Source organism: Monosiga brevicollis, genomic scaffold (assembly GCF_000002865.3).
Source record: "Monosiga brevicollis MX1 MONBRscaffold_14 genomic scaffold, whole genome shotgun sequence".
Classification (NCBI taxonomy): domain Eukaryota; class Choanoflagellata; order Craspedida; family Salpingoecidae; genus Monosiga; species Monosiga brevicollis.
This window is the reverse complement of record NW_001865051.1, coordinates 422095-447391: the sequence shown is the minus strand read 5'-3', so window position 1 is coordinate 447391 and position 25297 is coordinate 422095. Positions and strand designations below refer to the sequence as shown.

The 25297-nt window shown below is 55.6% G+C and overlaps 4 protein-coding genes across 4 annotated transcripts in view; 2 read left to right on the top strand and 2 right to left on the bottom strand.

Moving 5' to 3' along the window:
* MONBRDRAFT_32894 (uncharacterized protein) overlaps window positions 1-1140 on the bottom strand; it is a gene marked incomplete at its 5' end in the record, with an annotated part of 5116 nt that extends 3976 nt beyond the window's left edge. The window contains 5 exons of the mRNA XM_001746778.1: window positions 111-221; window positions 253-492; window positions 672-748; window positions 884-1002; window positions 1097-1140. Of these exons, the coding sequence (XP_001746830.1) occupies window positions 111-221; window positions 253-492; window positions 672-748; window positions 884-1002; window positions 1097-1140 (591 nt within the window). The remainder of the gene's footprint in view (window positions 1-110; window positions 222-252; window positions 493-671; window positions 749-883; window positions 1003-1096) is intronic.
* Window positions 1141-2232: 1092 nt separating this feature from the next.
* On the top strand, window positions 2233-14060 carry MONBRDRAFT_44299 (uncharacterized protein; the record flags this gene model as incomplete). The annotated part of the gene is made up of 20 exons (XM_001746895.1): window positions 2233-2655; window positions 3273-5506; window positions 5610-5694; window positions 5885-6837; window positions 6995-7109; window positions 7237-7419; window positions 7654-8218; window positions 8327-8531; window positions 8646-9137; window positions 9276-9399; window positions 9580-9649; window positions 9817-12117; window positions 12244-12410; window positions 12486-12518; window positions 12650-12831; window positions 12938-12970; window positions 13098-13246; window positions 13442-13530; window positions 13642-13770; window positions 13887-14060. 20 exons carry the CDS (start codon window positions 2233-2235, stop codon window positions 14058-14060), a joined length of 8706 nt encoding a protein of 2901 aa, XP_001746947.1.
* Window positions 14061-14429: 369 nt separating this feature from the next.
* On the bottom strand, window positions 14430-19823 carry MONBRDRAFT_32893 (uncharacterized protein; the record flags this gene model as incomplete). Its single annotated transcript, XM_001746777.1, has 22 exons — window positions 14430-14785; window positions 14893-14973; window positions 15081-15207; window positions 15284-15412; window positions 15500-15606; window positions 15725-15968; window positions 16089-16174; window positions 16307-16379; window positions 16562-16635; window positions 16747-16816; window positions 16904-17004; window positions 17099-17247; window positions 17677-17849; window positions 17992-18221; window positions 18298-18377; window positions 18484-18521; window positions 18595-18683; window positions 18801-18873; window positions 19077-19150; window positions 19261-19328; window positions 19493-19609; window positions 19771-19823. 22 exons carry the CDS (start codon window positions 19821-19823, stop codon window positions 14502-14504), a joined length of 2520 nt encoding a protein of 839 aa, XP_001746829.1. The 3' UTR covers window positions 14430-14501.
* Window positions 19824-20242: 419 nt separating this feature from the next.
* On the top strand, window positions 20243-24838 carry MONBRDRAFT_26433 (uncharacterized protein; the record flags this gene model as incomplete). The annotated part of the gene is made up of 14 exons (XM_001746894.1): window positions 20243-20807; window positions 21205-21260; window positions 21666-21857; window positions 22186-22280; window positions 22395-22491; window positions 22573-22655; window positions 22740-22839; window positions 22949-22992; window positions 23092-23170; window positions 23416-23536; window positions 23707-23819; window positions 23968-24402; window positions 24506-24597; window positions 24757-24838. 14 exons carry the CDS (start codon window positions 20243-20245, stop codon window positions 24836-24838), a joined length of 2154 nt encoding a protein of 717 aa, XP_001746946.1.
* Window positions 24839-25297: the final 459 nt, after the last annotated feature.

Genomic DNA, 25297 nt, shown 5'->3' with positions numbered 1-25297 from the left:
GGTGGGGGGGGGGGAGCAAAGGTGGTCATTCCTGACAATGGTCATTCCTACAAATAGCCCCAGCCAAGCCTGGAGCACAGACAAGACGGCGGGCCGCAGAGAGGGCGTACAATGGCGATGGCATGCCGATTGGCCGCGAGGGCAAGGGGGGGCTCCTTGCACTGAATGTCTGCGCCCATGGGTTGATGGGTAACCAGAGAGTGAAAGTAAATCATATCGGCCTATGTTGGTAGATTAAGTCAGCGAGAGCACGACGCCGGTTTGGTCGCTGGGTGAGTTAAGGGCACGGGTTGGAGTAAAGCAGGGCTCGCAGCAAAGACATCTCAGGTACGAGGTGGCATGTTGCGCTGTGGAAGCAAGGCAACTTGCATGGGCGCGAATAAAGAGGGGGCGAAACTCGCTCTCGTGGGCCTTGAGCACATCGTCCGCATCCGGTAGCAAGCAAGCCGTGTCCACCACTTCATCAGTCAGGGAGAAGATCTCATGCGCGTTCTGTGATTAGATTGGAAACGTGAGGTTTATATTGACCGCGGTAGGGCGAGGTTGTGCGAGTGTGTCTGTGTGCCTCTTCTTTTGCCTTTCTTTTTTTGAGTTTTTTTTTTTCCCCCTTTCTTCTCTGTCATCCCACCAAGGCCTTGTCAAACAGAGCAGGGTGGTGACGAGCCACGTACGCCTTTGTCGTCGAATAGCCAGACTTGAGCACCAACACGGTAGGCCACGATAATGTAGATGCGGCGCTGCCCTTGCACTACAAGGCCGATGCAGGGGGATATGTTAGATGAGACCAACATACAGAGAAGGGAAGATCAGCAGCAACAAGGAGTTGGTGATCGGCAGCATTTCCGGATCGAAGAGGGGTTGTCAGGGCAAGCAAGAAGCATACCAATGAGTTCTTGGAGCTTGACGAAGCGAACGGGCTCACGGCGGGGAGGCGACTTTTGGCGGCCGTCTGGTACGACGCGTTGAAACAATGCCACTACATTGTGAAAGTAGGACTTTGGTCTAAAAAGGGAGTTTGAATCGAGGATGGGTGAACGTCAAGTGAGTGGACATCATGCCGGCACTATGAGCAAAGGGGGCGGGTGTTGCCACGTACGGAACGGCGGACGGGGCGACAATTCGGGGCGTATCGTCTGCCATCTTGAGAGACTCAAGGCAGAGGAGAGCGTGGCGTGGCCCACCCCCGGTTGGGGAGGGGCAAAGCAAAAGGCGATGCCGGGTGCAGAACCGGCGCTAAATGGCTGATTTGGTCAGTCAAGTCTGTGCCGCAAGAACACGGGTTGAGGAGAGGGCGGTGGGTGAGGTGTGGCGGTGGCGGTGACGGTGGCGTGGCAGATCGACCCAACGCAAACCGAGGGGCGAGTCCTCAGCTCTTGCTGCGGCTTCATATGCAGGCAACGCCAAGCCAAATGGGTTGTCTGGCAGGAAATGTGCCTCTGTTTGCAGAAGCGTTGCGATGCCGGGTGGGTCCCTTACGCCCCCCGCGACCGACGTCACGCAAGCATACCTGGCTGAGCTGAACGTGAACAGTCAAGGAGAGGAGAAGGGTCTGAACAGCGACCGAGGGACCTGTGCTCTGTGTGTGTGTGCGGATCGCAAAAGACGAATGAATGCACAAGCAGGAAGAGCAGCGTCGTAAACCCGAGAGCGGCGCCAACGCAAGCACAGGTATCACGACCGCAGAAACCGCGACAGTCAAGACTTCAAGGCGATCAGCAACGAGCACCCGGCGACGACTGACGCGAGTGACGGCGCAAAAAAAAATAATAAAAAAATAAAACAAAGTGGTCCCCATTGACCACAACTACAGTTGTTGCCACAGTCCCGGGTCGTTCCTGCGGCCACCAAGGGCGAGCCCGTTGTACTTGATGCAGTGGTGGTTGAAGAAGTTGAAGAAGCTGTTGTGTTGTGTTGGTGCGGTTACTTATGCCCCCACTGACATGGAGCCGTTGTGCTTGTGTGTCGTTGCAACAAGAACCACAGTATCACGCAGAAACTCTACACTACACTACAAAAACTAGTTCTGAGAACTCATTCATATCTACAATAAGTACACAACTTGCTACGAAAACAGCACAATCCAGATATCGTCTGACATTGGAGTTTTGCAGTTAAGGGTTGTCGTCGTGGACCATAACAACAAGGCATGCACACGTAACTCTGGTCGGGCTCATAAATCTGACAAATACATCTGACAATGGATACGCTTGCCCATGCATACCAGGTGCATGTATGCAGATGACCGAATGTTGCCCCTGCAACACCATAACGTGTCGTGTGTGTGTGTGTACGCTCGTGCGTCTCTCTCTCTCTCTCTCTCTCGATCAGTGGGCGACTCGAAACTCGATCGTGCTTCTCTCTCTCTCTCTTTTCGGCTCTGGAAGCGAGACCGGTTCTGCTTCCTTGCTCATCGCAGCGTGCATGCAGTCCCTCTCTCTCTCTCTCTGTGCCTCTCTCTTCTTCCTGTCGTCATCGCTGGGACGACACCACCACCCCCGACCCGCGCCATTGCTACGCAACAAGCAAGTCCTCGAGTTGTGTCGGTCACTCAGACGAGGAAGCGTGCGTGCAGCCTCGCAGATAGGGCCACCTCGGTCACAGACAGGCTCGGTCTGCCGTTTTGGAACGGCTCTGCCCTCGTCTCACAACCAGTCGGTGCGTGGCTCGTGATCACCAGAATACCAATAAATGCTATTGACCTGCCCATTCGATAACAGCTCGCCGTCATCACATGCATACACGCTCCCACCCTCGCCTCCTTTCACGCGTGCCCTTGCTTGGTTTCGGCAAACTCTGTTGTTAGTTTGCTGCGCGCCTCCCTTGGCGCCGACTTGTGTGACTACCCGCTTCTTCTGCCCAGTCAAGACAGCACGCCCTTCCAGTGCCACGCTTCACCCGTGCCTGTAGCGCCCGATCCCATCTCATCGCGCACCAAGCCCCACCCCCAAATAACATTCTTCATCGCACTCTAGACACTCTAGACCCCTTGCGCCCGGCACCCCGGTCTGGTTCATGCCGTGGCTCGGGCCGTTTGAGCTATCCCACCCTCGATGCCAGCAGCTTGACGCGGCGGTTTGGTTTGCGCCCACAACCGCTGGTGCTGGCCAGGTGGCTCCGCCGTCATGCCCGACGACCGGGCTGCGCGCTCCCGTCGTGCGCTGCAGAGGCACACGACCGGACCGACGCCTCATACCAGACCATTCTCCTTCGTTGCGTGCTCGCTGCTCCTCTTGACCCTCCTCCTTTCATGCTTGGCGCCCGCACGAGGCCAGAGCTCGACCAGCACCATCAACCTTGACCTGCGGCTGGAGCAAAGCGCTGACACTGTGGTTGACCTGAGCAGCCTGCCTCTCAACGTCACTTTTCTGCTGCCCTCCTGCAGCTACTTTCGCTTTGACAACACCTCCTTTATTCCCCATCTCGCCTTTCAGCCTACCACGCTGCCCAACACCTGGACCTGGCTCTCCACCGGTGCCATCCGCCTCCAGCTCGTCGACCCTGGCATCGTCAATCCTGAACCCAATGCATCCCTGGTCCTTGTCCTATATACCCTCAACCCGGCCTCCGTCGCCAGCTCCTGCCCCGAATGCGATGCTGATCCAGCCGCCTGCGACGCCGCTCTGCGAGCCACGAGCGTCACCATCCGTCTACAAAATGTTTTGACGCCCGATCCCACCCCAGACGCCAATGCCCTTGTCAATGCTTCCTGTCTCAACGCCTCAGACTCCGTCACGTGCCCACTCTGCCCCCCAGGTCGATATACCCCTGACCTTCAGACTTGCATAGCCGGCTCCCCGTGCCCCGCCGGCACCGAGCCATATCTCCCCGCCTCTCAGCAAGCAGATACCATTTGCCAGCCTTGTGTGCCCGGCTTCTCAGCCTCCCCCGACCTCGATTCACCCTGTGTTCTTCTCGCTCCATGTCTTGCAAGCACCGAAAGCTTTGCATTTGACCCCAGTGCACCAGTCAACGACCCTGTCGCGGCCCAGGATGCCGTCTGTCATAGCCGGCCTGACCGGCTTCCTGACCTCGACGTCCAGATCCTGGGTCGTGGCGCTCATCCCGTGCTTGCAAGTGGCAACACGCAGGCCCCCCATGCCCTCGTAGCTCGAATAGCCATGCTCGCGTCCCTCCCTAGCGCCTTGCCCGTGGCCTTCAACATCACCGTCGACAGCTCCGCCGGCGACCGTCTCTACACGGTCCTCCTGCCCCAAGAGCCATCCCCCTTTACCCCATTCAGCGTTCCTCTGTGGCCCAATGCCACCATACACATACGCGCGGTCCTTGATGACGATGCACCTCCAATTCCCGCACCCATCACAACCCTGGTCGAGAGTGACCTGAACGCCGCCCCAGCGGGCAATCTGACTTTTGACCACGGGTCCGTGAGTCGCGTCCTGCTCACCGTTGATAACTGCTCCACTCTGGCCAACGCCTCATACACCCTTGAGCTGGAGAGCCTTCACACCTCAACCGTTCTTGAAGTGCCCCTCAACGCAAACCCGTGCAACGTGGCTCGTAAGTTCGTAGCCCCTACCCTGGCTGACCATAGCTATTGGGTGCGCCTCGTCGCCACTCGCCTCGCCGCCCCCGACAACGATGACCCCAGTTCGACCACCAACCCCGACCCCAACGCCACCAGCACCACCACCCCGGTCCCATCTACTTCAGTCGTGGAGGTTGTTGGCGCGCAGTACTTTCGGCCCTCGACGTCGCTGGCAGCACGGCTCGCGACCTTCAACTGGTCTCTGGACTTGACACCGGTCCTGCCCCTCTCCACGTCGGGACAAGCCGTTGTGGGCTGGGACCTGTCGCTCCTGACGGGCAACTTGTACAACGACCAATGCCGTGCCATGCGCACCACCCTCCAAGCCACGCGCCTGGACGCTGATGGCGGCTCTGAGGAGGACACTATGACTTTGGCGGCACTCACTCAGCAGACCTGCCACGATCTCCTACGCCCCCGCGCCATCACCTTTGGTGTTGAATCAAGTGCTACCTATGCCATCACCGCCACCATAACGCTAAACGAATCCTCCGTCGTGAACGACAGTGCCACTCTTGAGACCCTTCTTTCCGCTGCCCCAGCCGTCTCAAACGTAGTCCTTAGCACCACAACAACCACAGCCACCATCACTTGGTCATTGGCCAGCGATGACAACCGTGCCCGCGCCATCGACCTCAGCTACACTTCCTCCCAAAGCAACAATGCAGGTACCCTGACTCTGCCCACCAGCGCTAACAACCTGACCCTGACTCAACTTTGGCCAAATGAAACGGTGACCATCACTTTGCAAACACGAGGCAATTGCCTGGCATGTGCAAGCACCCCGGTGGTAGTACGCGCCGCCACGCAGCCCATGCCGAACCTCGTTGTGACGGACATTGTCGCCACCAACGTTACGTTCGACGCTATCGCTCTTGCCTGGCAACCACCCAGCCTCAATGAGGAAGATGGTGTGGAACATGCATACCTTCGCTTAACCGTGCGCACCATGTTTTTCGAGTAGGTTGATGGTCCTCCGACCGTGCCCCGTGCCCAAAGCCTGCCTGCTGGGAAACTCATCATCACGCTCACCTTGCGCACATGGTCTGGATGGCTTTCTTAGTTTTGTGGAAGAGCACGACATTCCTCTCACGCAAACCGCTAGGATCACGGCCGACCTTCTGTCCTTGCGCACCTACCGTTTCCAGGTTGGTAAAGTTTTCAAAGTGCTTGATGTGGGCTGGTTCTTACCTGTCCTATCCGTCTTATCCGTCCTATCCAAACGAGACGCCTTGCTGCTTGTGGCCCCCCCTCCCTTATCCTTGAGAGGGGGGCTCTCACGGAACATGGCACTTATCAAAGGCCGCCCGTCTCATTCGTCATCGCCCGGTTATGTAGTTTCAAGTGCTCAACACAACGTATGGGGCGGGCGAGGTTGTTGAACAAAACTTTACGACCCTGCAAGATCCACGCATTCCTGCCTCCGTTGTCTTAGACCCTCTGAGATATCAGTTTGTTCGTGCGACCCAGGGGCGCCCAACTGCGAGCCAGACACAACTGCAGATCAGTTGGACCACTGAAAATATCGTGGTGGGCAATGCCACCTTTGTTCTGAACATCACTATCAACAATGCTTCCACCTCTTCCATCCGCGTGGTGGGTCAGGAGGCCTACACGCTTACGGTTGGCAGCGGGGTCTACGTGCGTGCTACCATCGCCGTTGCCGGCATCACCGCGACACAAGCAGTGCAGGTGCCCCCTGCGCCAACGCTCCTTCACATCAACACAAATGCCACCTGCACCGAACTGGAATGTGGGCCGCGTGGTACCCACTTCCTGATTGCCTCGCGGGAGGACGACCCTCTCAACTTTCTCTACCGAACCCTCATGTGTGATGCAAGCAACACCTTTTATCTCTGCGACCTTGAAGAGTTCAGCTCGTACACGCTGTGGGCCTCATACGCCGATTCTCGCAGCAATTCTTCCTTCTCCCTTCCTGTCGGCGTGGACACGGACGCGGCCATTCCCAGTGCACCCCCGCTGAACGTGGCGGTTTCTGAGATAACAGCCACCACAGCTCAACTGTCATGGGAATCACCGCCACCACTCACGCTCAACGGCAAGCTGCAAAGCTACCGTGTTGTCATTACAAGCCCGGGCCTACCTGCTTCCTCACAGGACCCAACCACGACGAGCCTGATGCTGACTGCCCTTCGGCCATATCGCGCATACACGGTGACGGTGGCCGTTCAAAACATCGAGGGTATCGGCCCGGCAAGTATGGGCGTCGTGTTCACAACAGCACAAGGACAAGCTTCCGCCGTTCGTTCCCTTGAGGCCGTCAACATCACGTACGCTCGTGTATCCGCTTGAGTTATCGCTTTCACGTGCACGAGCACGGGCAACGACGTGTGGCCTGCACGTGCATGTGCTCGTGAACGAACCGTAAGAATAGAAAAAGGTGACCGCCATGTTCATTTGATTTGCATTTCCCTTCACCTGTTCTAGGTCGACGTCCATCACCTTGACCTGGGCTCCTCCAGAGCTGCCCAATGGCATCGTGACCTCATACAACGTCACGCGTGCCTTTGCCAACTCTGTGGGCGAAACGCTCACCATCTCAGTGCGTATCTTTGGTCGTTCTTTCATGAAGCTGCAAGGATCCTCATGAGTTGGCAAAGAAGGCCAAGCGTCTGACAGAATCATGTGCCTTGTATTTCGCTGTGGGCGCGCTTTTCCTTTCGTCACAGGCCACGGGTTTGACGGCTACCATCCCCGCCACCCCGTACACCGAGTATGCGATCGTGGTCGTGGCCATCAACAGCGCCGGCGCCAGCTTGCCGAATAACATTGAAGTTCTTTCACTCTCGGCACCACCCACAGCCGTCTTGGCGGCCCCCGCCATTGTTCGTCGTGGGTCACGAAATGTCACGGTACGAAGCGAGTACACTGTGTGATATCTCACCTTGAGACCGCTTTGCCTTCAATACCCTGTCCCTGCTACTGCTACTGCCCCTGCCCTCTCGTCATGGCTGGTGATTGAGCTGGCGCTCCCGCTGCCTCAAATCACCGACCTTTGGCAACTCTTGCGGTGTTTCTGTCATGTTCTTACGTTGTCCGACATTGGGGTCGTCTCTCGTGCTCATCTACGCGTGGGCTCGACCTAGCTGTCGTTTTCCACGACGCCTCTGACGGGGGCTATCAACGGCCCAGTGGCTTCGCTTGTGTACCTGATTCAAGTCGCGCGCGTGGCCGAAGTGGATGGCGAAACTGAGGAGATTGTGACCTATAACGCGACCGCCTCGCCCGTTACCGTGGAGGGCCTACGCCCCAATCAAGTGTATCAGACCTCGCTGCTTGTTATGAATGACGCTGGCTCGGGTCCCACGTCGGCATTCAGTACCTTCCAAACCGCACCCGCCTTGCCGAGCGCGGCTCCTGTTATCGTGACCATCAACGCCATCGAAAACAACCTGCTCGTCCGTTGGGATGGCCTTGATGCCCAAGACCAGAATGGTCAGGTATCGGCCTACTTCCTCATCGTGACTCCGCAATCTTTGCCCGATCTGCCGCTCAATCTCACAATCCAAGCCGATGGGGATGCTGGTGTCACCGTTGTTCAAGGGCTCGAGTACAATGAATTTTACCTTGTTTCCATTGCTGCCATCAACCAAGTCGGCGTTGGACCTTTCTCCGAGCCAGTCATAGCCCCGGAAACGCAGCGTAGCTCAGGTGATGCCCATGCTCACTCAAGGCTACGGTGCTTGAACACATGCATGCCTCTCCCAACGTCGTGTGCTTTCGCTTTCTCAAAAATGGCTCTTCATTGAAAACCCATAGGCAATGCGCCGCGATTCGTTCGCGTTGCCAACATCACTTCACGGGCGGCTTTGATCGAGTGGCAGCCACCGACAGGAACAACGAGCTTGGGCGGATATGCACTGTATGCCCAAGGCCCATCCTTTCAATTGGCCAACGGTACGGACCTCAAGTATCCTCTCGGGGCCGTGGATACACCGCAAGGTTTTGGCCTGGTCGTCGACGCGTAAGTTGCGTTCGTCGACTCTTTCGCAACTCGCTGGTCCTCAAAGCATGCCTGGTGCGGAGTGCGTGCACTGTGCTTGACATCCGCCTCTTGTTTCTTTTGTGGTTCCCTTAGAGACACCACGGCGTTCTGGGTGCAGGGTTTGGTTCCAGATACCCAATACCAGTTTTATGTGATTGCATTCTCCCGCAGCGACGTCTTTTACGATTCGTCTGCCATTGTGGGTGGTTTCACGCTGGAGGATCGTCCCACCCTTCCGTTGGACCTTCGCTTTCCCGCGACGTACTTGCAAGCCACCTCGCTGCAATTCAGCTGGAATCGGCCCGACCCAGACAACGGTGAAATTACGGGTTATCGTGTGTGCTACGCCAGGCGCACCAACGCCAGTGCCGGTTGCACCATTCAGGAACTCGCCCAGCTCGAATATGTTTGTGCCGACACGATTTTCACAGCCTATGCAGCCTCGGGGTTGATGGCCTATTCCAACTATATTTTTGGCGTTGAAGCATACACGGAAATTGGGTCGAGCAGCTTTGCCGTCTCCTGCGTACGCACAGCCGTTAGCGCCCCCATCGAGGCGCCCTCGGTACAAGTCACTAGCCTCGGGTGCGTCTCGGCCTGCACTCGAAAGACCTGCTCTGACTTGAGTTCTTTGCGAGATTACGGTTGCTGGCCTTTGCGTCCCGAAGGGTTTGTTTCGTTCTTGCTTTTGTTCATTTGGCTTTTGGGGTTTTGTTTTTCCAGGAGTAATGGCTTTACAGTTGGACTATATGCGCCGGTCACGCGCACGGGACCGATTGTGCGCTATCGCTTCAACTACGAGTGGACGAGTACGATTCGCACGCTTTGCCCTGATGGACAGGCCGCGGTAAGTGTGACAGCTACTGTTTGAAACTGGGAACATGGCAAAGGCATGCAGGGCCCTGAACCTGCATACCAGTCAAGGTCGCGCACGTCCGACGTGGGCTGCTCACCACGCTTGTAATCTTCTCGGATGGTGTGTTGGATTTTTATTTATTCAATTTTTTTTTTTTTTTTTTCCGTGTAGAGACAATGTGTAGTCGACATTGTGGTGGATGCTGATGACAGCGAAGTGGGCCAGCTAAGCGTTGCCAACCGTACGTTGTGCCATGGTTTTGGAACTTGGTTTTGCTGAATTTGCAATTGCTAGTTCTGGGGCTGAGGACCTACCCCGATGGCTTCGCTTGCTCCTCCGCCATCCCTGATGCTCAATTGCTGGATGTTTTTTGTTTTGTTTTTTTTCCCCTTTTCGTTTTCATGACAGTGGAGCCCAATGCTGAATATCGCTTGTATGCACGTGCATACACTGAGCGTAACGGGGCACTGCTGGCTGGACCGGCGTCGACGCCAATTCTCGTTACGACTCTGCCGAGCCGCCCGGGTGAGGCCGTACAAGATCTTGGCAATCGCACTACGATAAATGCCACCTCGTTGGTCACCAGTTGGCGGCCACCATACTTTCCCAATGGCGAGATTGTAGAATACAATGTCTCGTGGGTGCAGAGTAGCGAGTGTGGTGATGCAGAGAATAACACGCTTCTGCAGAGCTTTTTCCCGCACCCCGCCGATGCAGCTCAGCCTGTGGCTGTTGAGGACCGTAGTATCACGGGAACTGAGCTCGTTGCTTGGCAAGATGGTGGCCTGGTCAACTTCACCATTCCCGATTTGCTTCCATACACTCTCACCTCGATCTGGGTGGCAGCCGCCACCGTTGTGGGCTACGGGCCCACCTCTGATCCGCTGTGCATACGAACGGCCGAGGCCCCAGCTCAGCCAGTGACGGCCACCCGCATCGTCTCAGTTGGCACTGATAACCTGGCCTTGACCTGGCAGTCTCCACAGCGCATCAATGGCGAGCTACTCAATTACGAGCTTTACGCCTGTCCCCTGTCGGATCGCGGGGCCGCAACTGCTGCTGCACAATCCAATGCCTGCGCGGATGCCGTCTCCACCACCACCTCAACGACGAGCACCACGTCATCATCCTCTACTACAACTACGTCCACGACCCCCACGACCCCCACAACTTCCACCTCAACGACGAGCAGCACCGCCAATGGCGGCTCCACAAGCAACATTCAGCCCGGCACTGAGGACGTCGACGCGAGCCAGGGATCCACGCTGACAGCGCAGCCGGCAAGTTCGATTGCTACGTCGTCAACGAGCACTTCGTCCACCTCATCCACCTCATCCACCACCCGCTCCACTACGAGCAGCACGAGCCCGACAAGCGTGAGCTCGGGTGTGAGCACGGTCCCCACGCTGAGTACGGTTCCAAGCGGCAGCACAAGCGTGGGCACCACCACAACTTCCACACCAACCGCACCACCGGACCCTACCCTCTGCCGCGCACCCTTGCCCAGCTGCGCGCGTACGCCCGTTCTTGTGACTGCACCTGCAGGTACAGCACAAGCTCAGCTGACTGGACTGCATCCCAACACACTCTATGCTGTTGGGGTGCGGGCGATCAACAACGCCGGCGCTGGTGCTTTGCAATTCGCTCTGCGCGTGGTTCTGACGGCGACAGACATTCCTGCAGTGGCACCAGTGCAGCCGAATGTATCTGACCTCTCCACCTCTGGCAGTGCAACAGATAGCACCCGCTCAGCACAGCTGTCTTGGGCCCCTCTTTCGCCCACCGACGCCAATGGCGAGGTGACGTATGAGGTCGTCGTCGAGCGGGTAGGGCGCACTTATAACACCGGCACCATCGCTGCTCGAAACGCCGCTGCCGGCCCTGACGAGCCAGACGCTGAAGTTGACAGTGCTGCCATAGCTGATCAGGCTGTTGCTACACAACCTTTGATGAATCGGCGACGGCGACAGGAGCAAGGGACCTTTACAACGACGACCCCGCAATTGCTGCTCGACGAGCTCTTGCCAGCTGCCTTGTATAATGTAACCATTGCTGCACGAACCAGTGCGGGTCGCGGGCCGCGCAGTGCGCCCATCACATTCAATACGACCGAAGGTATTCCCTTTGACGCGCCTACGGTCTCTGCGTTTGAGACGGCCGATGGGGTTCGTATCAGCTGGGACCCGCCATCGCAACCCAACGGCCAAATCGTGTCCTACATTTTGTGGACGAGCGTGGACGGTGAAGAGGCGAGCTCCCAGCTCCTGACGGCGCGCATGTATGACCTCAGTTTGGATAAGGAACGCAGCGTTTCATACGAATTTCGCGTCGCTGCCAACACAGCAGCAGGTCGAGGCCCTGCGAGTGACACAGAGGCCGTTACAATCGCTGCCAGCAGTAGTGGCCAGGGTGATTCGGGCTCCGACGTCATTGTCGGTATTGTAATCCCCGTAGTCGTGGTCTTGATCATTCTCGCCGTGCTTCTGGTGTACCAAGAGCGACGGCGTGCTCGCCGCCAGGTCGATAAAATTCTGGCCGAACAAGCCGTGCTGGGCGAGAAACCGTACAACTTTAAGAACTTGCATCAAGATCTGATGGAAGAGAATTCCAATGAGGATGACGAAGAGTTGTACGGGCACATCCATCGCAACAAGCAACCCTACGAGCTGCCCTCGCGCTCTCTGGTCCTCGACAAAATTCTGGGCTCTGGTATGTATGTACAGACGTGATTGCGCGAACTATTTGGGTCGGGAAAATATGTTGGTTGCGCTGCTCTTGTCGGGCTTTGCTGGCTATGTACGCTCAACCCAGGACCCATCATTTAACGTGCTGTAGGTGCATTTGGAGAGGTCTGGCTCGCGACGCTCGATCCAACCCAGCTGCCTTCCAAGTCAACCGCAGGCGTGGATCCGCCACTCAAGGGAAAGACACCCATCAAAGTAGCTGTCAAGATGCTCAAGAAGACAGCTGATCGTCGAGAGGCCATTAACTTGCTGGCAGAGGTGAGTCAAAAGTACCGCACTTGACTGGTGCCTGGTTTCAGCGCCTCACTTGTACTTGGAACACTGTCTACCCAGGCGTCTTTGCAAGCCCAATTTGATCACCCCAACGTATGTATGGTGAACATGATTGCCGGGACAACTGAGAAAGCAGCAAGCGGGTGCCTCACCGTGACCATTTAAACTGAGGTCACCCCACTTTTGCGCCCCGCCGCTCTTCACCCGTATGTCTGACGACGCAGGTTTTGACCCTTTTGGGGGCAGTGACGATCAAGAGTCCTGTGCTCGTGATGCCTTTCTGCCCCAACGGATCGCTTGAACTGTACCTGCGCCGCGAGGATGCCAATGAATCCTGGTTTCCCTTTTTCATCCTGGACATTGCGCGTGGCATGAGCTACCTGGCTGACTTCAACTTTGTGCACCGGTGCGTGCCTATTGGGCTGTTGGAGAAGTTGCTGGCACGTATTCATGTGCGACCGTGCACCCCATGATGACTGATGGTTGTGTGCCACACTTTGCCCCAATCTCAGAGATATTGCCGCTCGAAACATTCTTTTGGAACAGTAAGTGTCTGTCTCGCCCAGGCTTGCTCGGCAGATCACCCCGAGCGACCACAATCCTTGATGTGGCGAAAGCTCATTCCCTCTTTTTGCGTCTTGTTTGATCTGCCTTTTGGTGTGGGGTGCGCAGCAACTTTAATTGTGTCATTTCGGACTTTGGAATGTCCCGTGGCGTGGCCAACGCCGATGACTACTACACGGCAAGTTCCGCCAAGGTTCCCATCCGCTGGACGGCTCCCGAGGCCGTCGTGTCACGCAAGTTTTCTGAAGCAACCGATGGTACGCCTGTGCAGCAAACTCATCTGCTCTTCTCTCACCTGGTCTTGATGCCAAGCCCGGCGTTTGTCCTTGCCATTGCTTATCTGCGCCCCATCTATGCGGCTTGAGTGCTTTTGTTGAGACCACCGTTGAAGAAATATACTCGGTTGCTTAATCTCTTCCTTGACTGACTTTATTTGATGCCCTCGACCGTAGTCTGGAGCTTCGGTATTACCATGTGGGAGATCTTCACCCACGGCGAACGACCGTATGGCCCCAAGTCAAATTTCCAGGTTCAAATGGAGGTACGCTGTGTTTGGCCACCGTGTGATTCAGTATGTTGAGCAAAGTAGCTGATCGCGATTGCGCGATGGTGTGATGCCTTTGTTTGCACTTGGATGTCTGATGACTCTCAGGTCTTGAATGGGTACCGGTTGAGTCAACCAACCCGGTGCGATGACGCGTTTTACTTGATCATGCGCTCGGGCTGGGACCCTGACCCACACAAGCGACCTGCCTTTAAGGATATCTACAACATGCTCAAGGTTTGCATAATTTCACCAGCAACCCAAACATATTTTGCCACAGCACAATGTTTTTCATTGCCCCATCTTCAACGGTGCCAGTTATACATACCTAACCACCCTGTCGGTCTTTGTAGGCGATTATTATTTATCGAGAGCTCATGGACACGCGCAACGTTTCGGCCTCGTCAGATTCCAATGGCAACCCCATGACCCGTCGCTTGACGCAAGTCGATGAAACCACCAGTCGACCGCAGCCTGCCCTGCCGTTGAACTTGTCAACCAAACTCGATACATCTAGCCAGGTGTAGCGATCTCTCGCTGCCTGCTCTCTCCAACACCATCCGAATGTTTTCCGGCCTTGATCTTGCGTGTTTTCCGATTTTGATCTTGTCCTTGGTTGTGGTACTTTTCCGCACAAACCTTGCTTTTCCCGGCACTGGGCGCTCAGCCCAAGCGCTCAAAGTGCTCGAGTGGCTGCGCCACCCATATTTGTCTTCTGTGTCGCTCGCTGTTGCTTTTATCAAATTGATCGATGCCACAAAAGTGCAGAATGGTGCGAGGGGAGCTGCGATTCGTGTCTTTCAAACAGAACCAGTTTCAGCGGAAGCCTGAGACCGTTCAAGCTGACAAGATGGAAGAGAATGTGCCAATGGAGATGAAGGCAGGTCTGAATTGTTAATCGGGTAAGCTCGGAAGGAAGTGGTGGTCAGTGGCTCAGGCCCTGCACACGCCAGGCTACATTTCAACCACTACGCCTGGCCTGGGACACCTTCAGCGTCATCGGCATCAGCGTCACTGAAGTTGGGTGGCAGCGGCGAAGTGGGCTGACGAGCCGCCCAGGTCGAGCGCATATCTCCGGGCCGAATGACGCTAAAGGCGACGGCGAGTTCACGATTGATTGTCAACATGGCGCCATCGTTGCCGTACCGACCACAGTAGTTGGTAGCGCTAAACACAGTGATGAGCTGCTGCTTGGCGAAAAATTCGTAACCGGCAATCACGCATTGATGCGCCCGAACAATCATCTGCAGATCTACACGAACCCCATTCATATTATCAGTGTTGGTGGGCCGTGCTGCACACCGAACAGACTTGATGACGGGAATCCTCGAGTTGGCTTGTCTTTCGTGCGCAACTTACTGTTCTCTTGCAAAAACCGCTCGACTTGATCGGGCCCAAAGTTGCAAATCTCCGATCCGCGAATTGTATTGGCATGAATACCTGATACACCAGCCACAAGTGCCGCGGGCGGGTGGCGTGAGCATCAGTGTCTGGAAGATACATGGAAGGAGCGAGGTACCAGGTCTGACGCAGCCAACAGGTGCTACCTAGTGAATAGTCATTATCTGTCGGATCTGCCCAGAGGACATCGCGCAAAATGGCCGCATAGCTCGACGTCATGGGCTGTGGCAGAGGACGTTGAATGTCACGCAGCTGCTGCACGCTTGTAAACTCCTACAGCGACAAAACAACAAAACATGACCCAGTCTCAATCAATCTGAATCCCCCGAGAGGCCTCGAGCTCGAGCACGGAATTGAGGACGGGCGAGCCCTTGCCCTTGCCCTTGCAGACGCGAGGCAGACTTGCCTTGCCAATGCCGCCATGAACGCAAAGAATTTTTTCATCCACTAGGGCGGCCAATGGAAGCCAGCCGAAAACCTGCAAGAAGCGCTGTGAGTTCCGACACGCGCAGTGCGCAGCGCATGACCACAGCTCATGGAGCTCTAAACAGGAAATGTCGCATACCTTGTTCATGCGCTCCCAGATGGTATGCCCGTTTGTAGGACCTAAGCGACCCAGGCACTCATCCTTGAAGCCAAAGTAGGCATTGACATCGCCATCTTCATGGTTGCCTGCGGCGTGGACGCGAACACATTGCCAGCCATGAATGCAAGACAAATAATGCACTCGTGGTTTCGGCTCCAGCGGGGTAGAGAGAGACTGGATGGAATCACAGCCGTAGTTGCGTACCGCGTACGAGAAAAACGCGTTCGGGATAGCGCAGCTTGAGACACAACAACAAGGTCATAACCTCGAGGGAGAATTTGCCTCGATCAACAAAATCACCAATGAAGAGGTACGAAAGGGCGTGAATGTCACCCGTGTGATGATTGGGTGAGCCATAAGTGTCAAAGAACGTCAACAGATCTGCCAGTTGGCCGTGAATATCACCAAAGACCTTGACCGGGGCCAACACGTTGAGAACGGTGCTATCCTATAAACGAACCCGCCCAGACGACGCAGCGGTCGCGAGGCAGCCATCATCAGCCGGTGATGCAGTTCACACCAGTCACAAGAAAACGACATCATGGACATGGCAAAGCAGTGTATCGACCTGCTTCAAGGCTGTTTCAGCACATGCGAGCAGAGCCTCAAGCTCGGCAAACTTGATCAAAGTAAACTTGTCGCTCACTTGATCATCTGAAACCAAAGCGCAAAGGGCAACGAGATGTGGCAGCGACATGAGCCTTCCCAGCATATACTGAAACCCAGACTACCTTGTTGCTGCCCAAGGTGTTGAGGGAGAAGTTGTACAGAACGATACCCACATACCTAAGTTGTGCAAGTACTCGGGTTTCAGCATCTCGTTCAGCACTTCTGTGGCCAGCTCAATGATATACGAAGGCTAGAATCCCACCAAGATTGTGATGAAGGATGCCCCCATCAACGAAGCACGCAAATGAGAAGAGAAAAGTCGAGTCCAAAAAAAGGGGGCGCCATGAAATAAGCAGCGCCATGGAAAAAAGCGACTAGAGGCCAGAAGATCGCAATTCTGGCCATGCCATGGACGAAATAAATGCAACGCACCACACCAGCTACAGGCGAGGGCGCCTCCATGATTGCCTGGGTGATCTTAGCCTTGGATGCCGGCGAATGAGGCACTACAGAGGGTTGGAAGGCAAAATACGGAACGGAAAGGAGAATTCATGGAGAAATGAGATCAGGAAGAGAGCACTGCCAAGAAAAACTATGATTGGCCGTAGAGGACGTACGCGCGCCCAGCTTGTACACGGCACTGCGGCGAATATGCACACGACCCGAAGGTGACCCAACGGGCGAGAGCTAAGAGCAAAGGAGATACGACAGACAATGAGTGCGCGCGCGAGAATAATGGGTGTTCAGCAGGCATGACAAGGCAAACGTCAGCACCTGATGCGCCAGACGGCTGCCGCTGGAACCAGCCACACGCTTAGGCGAAGGAGTTGGGCCATCCCATTCTGATGCGCTCATCAATTGTGTGGCACCGCTCTCTGCACCCCGCGAGTGTCATTTCAGCGCACGCATGAGCAGGTACGAGCAGCCACTGATGATGAGGCTTGCAAAGTGTATCGCTGGGACACTGACCAGTGGCGGTGACGCGAAGAAGCCCGCCGCTGCCGCGGAATCCACGACCATGTGCCTCAAGCAGGCATGCCTGAATAAACTGTGCTTCGTCAATGAACCCCGAGTTGAGGTCAATGCCAGACTCATGAAAGACCTCGCGAGCAGCGCGGCTGTGATCGAGACCACAATTCATAAGAAAAGAGCGACAGCTTGGCACATGTCAAAGAATTGAGGGGATTCAAACATGAATAAGCAAGACACTCGATAAAGCAACTGACTCGACTGCATCAGCTGAAGTGTCACCGCCAAGATAAGCCTGGATATGAAGGACCATGCGGCGAAATGACGGAAAGTCCAAGCGGCGCGACGAAGGGTTGGCATAGCCCCGAAAGACATATTGGAGGCGCTCCTTCGAGTTTGGGGTGATGGGTTGTGCGGCGGCCACGCCACATGCAAACGCACTGGGGGTGGGGGGGAGAGAAAAAAGCGTGGGACAGAAGTGGGACACAAACCCATGAGCACATCTGTGCCTTGTGAAATTCAACAAAAGGGGGCCCCGATGGGTCCGTGAAGGCTGTGCGCGAGGCAAGAATTCGAACCGAAAAGAGATGGTGTTGGCGTTGGGTGCTTCATCGTCGAGGGCAAATGCGCGATAATACACATCACAATCATCGCGAGCCACGCCGAGCTCTTCCGTTAAAAGGGTGCTGAGCTGCTCTTTAGTCAGCAGCTTTGGATTGTCACTTGCGTACATCAGGAACATCTCTGCCAGCTGTGCACGAAGAGAGGCAAGCACACATGGGACGCATGCACGGACAGTCAAACGAGAGAGACGGGTGTAGAAGCGACAAATGGAGCTGATAGAAAATACAGACTGTCGGGAGTTTGGGGCAAGAGCAGGAGCGGGCACGCACGGCTTCAAGCTCTGGGTCGCCGAGACGGCTGTCGCGAAGAAGGATATGCTCGCGATCGATTGAACTAATCAGGCTGGATATGAGATGCTCGCGGTCCAAATCTTGCTCATCGTCGTCATCACCAGTAGGTGCGACCGATTGAAGGGGATCCTCCTCCAACGCACTGTCGCGACGCTTGCCGCCAAAATCAACGGCACCAGGAGGACGGCGTGACACCGACCCTGAACGGCCTGATTTGTTGCACGCGATACATGAGGCATGAGAAGAAACGGTGAGCGCTGGCACTCATGCAGCCGTGTCACGTACTACTGTTGTCTCCGTTTAAGGAGAGCTCTCGCATATCTGCTGCCTGCGCATCATCATCCAGATGTAGCGAGATGCTGGCACTGCAAGATGATATAATACCCAATGAGAGCAGGAGGTGCTGGCATGGCGCAAGAGCTCGAAGCATGGAGGAAAAAAAACAGTCGCCAGACATTGGCACACACATACCGACACAGATCGGTCGCAAAGGCTAGCGCTCCATCGGCCTGCCGTGTTTGGATATGACGTGAGCAGGCGAGGGGAAAGGCAGTCGGTGTGTGTGGATTGCTGAGAGCACACCTTGATCATTTGAGTAAAGTCAACGAGTGGAATGGTGACAACGTTGAGCCGAGAGTTGATCTCTCGTGCCAACTCTTCATCATTGGCCGCTTCAAGTGGAATGCATCATGATGTCAGTCCAGAAAAAGGTGAGTCATGGTTTGAAAAAAAGTGAGCGAGAGGAAAGCACAAGGCAAGATCTTGACGCCGTTTGGTGCTTGCCGCACCTGGAAAGGCATCTTGAAACATCTTTAGGATCTCATCCAGCTGCAGGAGATCGTCACGGTTACTGTCATAGTACTACGCAGGGGAGGGTCAGCAGTGCACATGGTCTCAGCAAGGTTGCACGGACTCGTGATATTCAAGCAACTCGACAGGAGAACAACAAAGAAGTGTCGGAAGCCGACAAGAAGCGGGGGGATGATATTCATTTGTGCCCGCTCTGGCGGCGAGTAGCACAAGGCAACAGCCATGGTGGCGTAAAAATGAGCAGCTTGACCAACCTTGAAGATGAATTCGGAACGCAGAGGCAGCCAAGCATCTTGATGCGGCGTGTTGCTGCTAAGCAACGCCAAGCCTAGTGGTGGAGCGACAGTATTGCAACAAGCGAGCGGGCAGGGCGTAAAGCGCCGCCGATGGTAAGAGGCGGTTTTGGAAGAAACGTCATAGTGATAAGTGACGACGCACCGACGATAAAGTTGTCAAAGGTCAGGTGATGGGCGTGTTTGCTGGCCATGGCGCGGAAAATTTCGGGGCTATTGGGAAGGAATGTTGGGATTGGTGGGACAAAGGTATGGCGCACAAGATTGAGTCGGGTGAGCTGGAAGAAGTCGAGAAAGCGAACCAAGAGGATATCGAGTGTCAAGCGATTTTGTCTTGGGAGAGCGCACGCTCGGCGCAGCAGCAAGGGATGACTGACAAGCGAGCTGAGTCGACGGTAGGTGCATATTGCGCGATGAGGCCTGTAAAGGCCTGAAAGTCCAGGCGGCCAACGCTGGCTGCACCATCAAACTGGCTGGCAATGTGTTGCTGAACACTATCAAAGGCAAAAAACAAGGACCAAATCAGCACTTGTCGTGTGAAGAGACCACGGCGAAGTATTGCTTCTTTCCTAGATTATTCCTCTTTCTCCTCTTTCTCCTCTCTGTGTCTCTCTCTCTCTCTCTCTGGGGAAGCGGCAGTGGGGACAGCTCTTACCGAGGGCTCCAGCCGACCTGGGAGAGCTGCTGCTGCAGCAGAGGCGCCAACATGGTGGCGTCTAGGCGGCAACTTGTCTAATTGTACTAATCGCAGACATTGTTCTCAATCTTATCACAAGGCAAGGGGCTCGGTCAGTGCTTTAAAAAGGAGCTGCCACTGCTGCGCATCGGTTGATCAAGCGTGCCGTGTGACTGCAATTCCCAGAGGCGACGAGAGCGTAGGACGCGAAGGAGAAGCGTCGCGGTTTGACAGTGGTAGGAACTGCCGCGAGCTTGGGGGGAAGGTACGAGCGGTCCTCTTGGAAATCACCGGCTGGCGCGGCCACGACCCTGAAGCGTTCCTAGCCTAAGCACGGAGAGGGGACAAGGCCATGTAGCACAAGTGGAAATGGCCGTTTGTGAGCGGGCTGCCCGATGCGCGCGTGTGACAGCTTGACAGGTGCTGGACAACAGCCTGGCCCAAGCCCCAAATGCACCCGAAGCAACCATTCCCGGCCAGCGGCCGCACGGATATGCCATCCAACATACCACAAGCCTGCACACCCCATCCGCTGCCCCGCCTCGTCGTGGTCGTCACTGGGCGTCCTCGTCAAAAAGCAGTGCTTCTACTACTCCTAGTCCAACTTCGACTACTACTACTACTGCTGCTGGTGCTGGTGCTGGTGCTGGTGCTGGTGCTGGTGCTGGTGCTGGTGCTGGTGCTGGTGCTGGTGCTGGTGGTGTTTTGCGATGTTGCTGTTGACTTGTTGACTTGTTGCTTGCCTCTGTTCCTTCTCTCTCTCTCTCTCTCTCTCTCTCTCTCTTTCTCTCTCTGTACCTTTTTGATGGTTCTCTCTCTTCTCTTTGCTTTCGCTCTCTTTGCTTTCTCTCTCTTTTTCTCTCTTTCTCTGACCTCCCTCTCTCTCTCTCTCTCTCTCTCTCTCTCTCTCTCTCTCTCTCTCTCTCTCTCTCTCTCTCTCTCTCTCTCTCTCTCTCTCTCTCTCTCTCTCTCTCTCTCTCTCTCTCTCTCTCTCTCTCTCTTGTGTCCTTTTGACTGTGGAATATTTGGGAATTGTTCTTCTTCTTATGGCAGAGGGTGAATGGCGGCGACAATACAACAGCACGCAGGCTCGGTTCAGACTCGGGCGAGGAGGGATGGCACGGCGTTGAGCAGTGCGGTCCTTCCATGCCCAGGGCTGCTAGTTTACCACGACACCAAAAGTCCACAAGGACCATACAGTCAGTCCATACGCACCAGTAGAGAGTCAATCGATCTCAATCAATAACCTTCAATGTATTTGAATGTGTGAATGTGTTGAATGTGTTTGAATGTATTTCGGATTCACCATCCCGCGAGGGGGCACAGCCACCCTGTGCCTTGTGCCTTGACAGTCCGTTTCAACCCTTCATCCCGCCCGCCCCATCGGATCCTCGTCGACCGCCATTTCCACAGCACATAGTTTGGGACGGCTTTGTGCAGTGCAGTCAAAAGAAAGAGACTACAACACGGTTGGTCATCGTGTTGAGAATCATTCCTTCTTAAAGTTGTCGAGCCTGGTCAAATCTGAAATTTTCTCTCAGCTTTTTTTTTTCTCATTTTTTGGTGACGGCGACTTTTTTTTTTTTCTTAATTTTTTCTCCTGGACGACGACAAGCTCGTCTGGACCTGGCTGCCTTCCAGGCGCCGTCTACCCTTGTGATTGGCCGCCACGACGTTCAATTTCTGAGAAGAGAAGTAGTTGATTCAAATTTAGCAGCTTTTGGTACGTCATGGAGCGAGAATGTTCCTCTCTGGCAACGCCATGAAAACTGAGCATCACGACGATGACAACGGTGAAAAGGCCTGGCATTGAGCCCCCGGACCCGCCCTCATCGATCAAATGCCCATTGATTGTGTACACACCCAGTTCATAGGTCGGTGCCATGGCAGACCGGCCCAAGAGCAGCGCTGGTTTGCGCATCTCCAGCGCTCGCTACTCGAGACCCATTCGCGCCGCCCCGCGCAGTGCTGGCGAAGCCGATGAGACCAGCGAACCGGGCCCCTTGGCGCGGCAGGCCTCGGGAGACCTCGAGCTGCTCGGCGAATACCTAGCCCCACAACACTTGGTCCGAAAAACTCGTTCTTTCACCCTCCTGTGCTAGTGCTCGCCGCCCCATCCGCCGCCCTGCGCCCCGTGGTGTGTCAGTGGGAGTCTCTCCGATTAACCCTCTCATCCTATGTTGCCCGTATGCGTTTGGTGTGGCACACAACCCGCCCCTTGCTGCACGCCTTGGCAGCGTGAAGCCGCCAACAACTCGGATCTTTCCACTGTTAAATACCTCGAACTCTCGGTACTGTTGCAAAGCTACCGTGGATCCCCGCACGAGGGTACCTCGGGTCCAACCCGCCCCTCTCAAACATTAAACATGGTGTCTCATGTTGATTGATTACCAGGTTGATGCCGTGGACCACAGCCTGGGCAACTTTGGTCGCCACTTGCCGAGCCTACAGCAGCTCAAGCTTGCGGATAGCCGCATCGCCTCGATCCGGTCGGTCTCAGCCCCTCCTCGTGTGCTCTTTGCTTGACACAACTGCACCCCGTGTTGCATCGACTCATCAGCGGGTCTCTGTGCTCACGTCCCATGTCCATTCGATGACACCAGCGACCTGGGTACATCCTGGCAAAATTTGACCGTCATCTGGTTAACCCGATGTGGCTTGGTTGACCTAGATGGCATCTCAGCCCTCGAACGACTTCAGGTTTGGCCAACACCTCCTGCCCCGCACCGACCAATCGCTGTCCCCAACCCATCATGGATTGTTCTGTGCTCTTTTCTGTAGGAGCTCTACGTGGCCTTTAACGCCATCCAAGAATGTAGCCCTCTGACCATGCTCGAAGACTTGCAAGTCGTAGATCTCGAAGGGTAAGTCTTGGGAGATGCTGATACGTGGTCGGTCAGTCACACAAGTGCAAGGCTGGACCCTCAAGTGTCTATGATGGTGTGCAGGAATGCGGTGGTCGAGCTGTCGCAGGTCGAATACCTGGCCTTGTGCCCCAAACTACATACTCTTGTCTTGGAAGGAAATCCCATCGCGGCCGCCGCCGAGGTATGTGCACCCGTCCACTGCAGCACCAACTCAGCGACTGGACACCCACCCGCATATGGGGCAGCTCTTGACACCAAAATGTCTTGCCCTTGCTCCTTTTCCACGGCAGTCCGACACGGCTTATCGCTCTCAAATTTTCCAAGCCTTGCCCAAGTAAGAGCTTTGAAACCGCGCTTTACCACGTCTGGAAAATATGCTCAACTTTGCTCCGCCTTGCACTGATCCATGCAATGCGCCCTCTTTCTCCTGCAGGCTTCAGACGCTGGACGGGTTACCGGCGGGCGTGAGCGCCCCCGCAGCTCACTCTAGCGATGTAAACCTTGTGAATCACGTGCGTTTCACTACCATTTCGGTCTTGCATGCACTGTTTGCCAGAACAGCTATGTCCTTTTCTTTTTGACCTCACCTCCACGGGCTGCCTTTGGCCATCGCTTCTGTCCTGGTCGGGGCTCTTTGTGGGCCGGTGTATCATATGGCAGCGATTGCGCCAACAAGCCATCGAGCAGGTTGAACGTCCTGGCACGGCTCGCCCTGGCACGGCCCGCCCCGGCACTGCGGCCCGACCCGGCACTGCAGGTATCAACTCCGCCCAACGTGTTGTTCTCCGCCTACCTGAGCTCATCCCTGTGTCCAAATATGCTCGGGATACTTTCATGGACCCAGCACGGCCTGGCACGTCCTTTCTACGAGGCGCGAGGTATGCGAGCACTGTTTCCCCGTCCATGATGCCGTGTCGTGACAGTGCCAACCCTTGCTTGATAAACCCTCCTCTTAACGCGTCATCTCTGCTTCGCAATCTCTTCTGCTCTCCCTCCTTCTCGGCATGCGTTACGTTGATCTGATCCTCGTGCAGAACCACACCATTAGAAGACGGCGACCAGTTTGAGGATGATGGCAGCTCACGACTGACGCATGGTTCTGACGTCACCTTTCAAGGCAACCCCCTCAAGGCGCTCCTTGCAAGGCGTGCAGCGGGCCAGGTCGGTCCAGTCTTAGCTTGAAGCCTGACCTGGCGCTCTGCAGCTGCATCCGACATGCGCCGACGCTGTTCGTTGTTTGGTTTTTCTTCAGTGCTTCTCCCTTCTGTCTGTTAACTCCGGGCTGCGGGGTGCGCGCATTACTTGACAGGGGCAAGGCAGCAACGAGCGAGACCTGGACGAACTGCTTGACAGCGTGGGTCTCAGGGATGAAGTTCCAGCCCCCAACGATGACCCCTTCAACAACAAGAGCCGGGAAGAGATACTTGATGAGTTGCGCGGGTGGCAACATCGCTTTGAAGCTGGTGACTTGAGTGCCACCGATCGCGCCACGGTGCAGCAGCGGCGCCAAGACGCTGCCATGCGTGAGTCTAAGAATGAAGGCTCGACAGCAGAGGCCGTTGCCGCTCGCATGCGGCCTGCCACGGCCGCAGCCGGCTCTCCCCATCGGGAACGTGGTCTACCAGCTCCGCCTGCAGAGCGGCGTCAAATGTCCCACACTGCGCGGCCGGCCCGGCCCAATGGCGCTGGTCCACTTCCGGCACCACCTGGTGCTGGACCCCTGCGGCCGGCCACAGCCAGCACTGTACGCCTTGCTTAGCTGACTTGCCGGCATGATCCTTGCTCCTGCTCATCGAATACCACACTGACGCACGTCTGCCCTGTCTGCTGGTGACCCCTGCCTGCAGGCGGTCCGATCACGAAGGCTGCGAGCCGTGCATTCACCAACACACGAGCTCAACACCCGCAAAGTCCTGCCCGCCCCACCACCGACTGGCAGGTGCGTCGTTGGTAATGTCGGTGCAGACGCTGCTCCTGCAAGCATACCCCCACAGCTAGGCCTATTTCTTGACGCAGCCACCTCCAGACACGCACCGTCTTTCGTTCTTTGCTGTATCTTCTTCTGACTCTCTTGTGTTTTGGCTTGCCGTGAATGTAGCTCGCGCCGTGCGCGCTTACCACAACCACCACCAACAGCCCGCCCTACCTCGGCTGCCGCGGCACCAACGACCCATGCCTAGGCGCGAGAGGCCAACTTCGAGTCGTACAAGTTCCCGTTTAGAACGTTGCCCTGAGGGCACTCTTGACCAATTGATCCACGCTTTGCATCTTGACTTTTGTACTGTTGTCCTTTTCTTATTTTATTCGCTCGTCATTTGTTGTGAATTGAATGTTTGCAATGAGACCTACCACCTTGCTGGTCGAACACAAACAGAGTCACAAATGATTGGACGGCTGGATTGCCTCTGCCTCGTGCCACTGTTGACTGATGAGACCTAAGTCAATTCGAGCTGACGGGCACACAAAAAAAAAAAAAAAAAAAAAAATCGGGGTAGAAAACGGCACTAAGAAGACAGATCGATAAAGGGAGTATGCATACAACAACAAGGTGGCGAAGTACACGCCCGAGTGCACCGGAAAAAAAAAAAAAAAAGTAAAAGAAAAAAAAGGACGTAAAGGCAACCGTGCCCACACTTGTG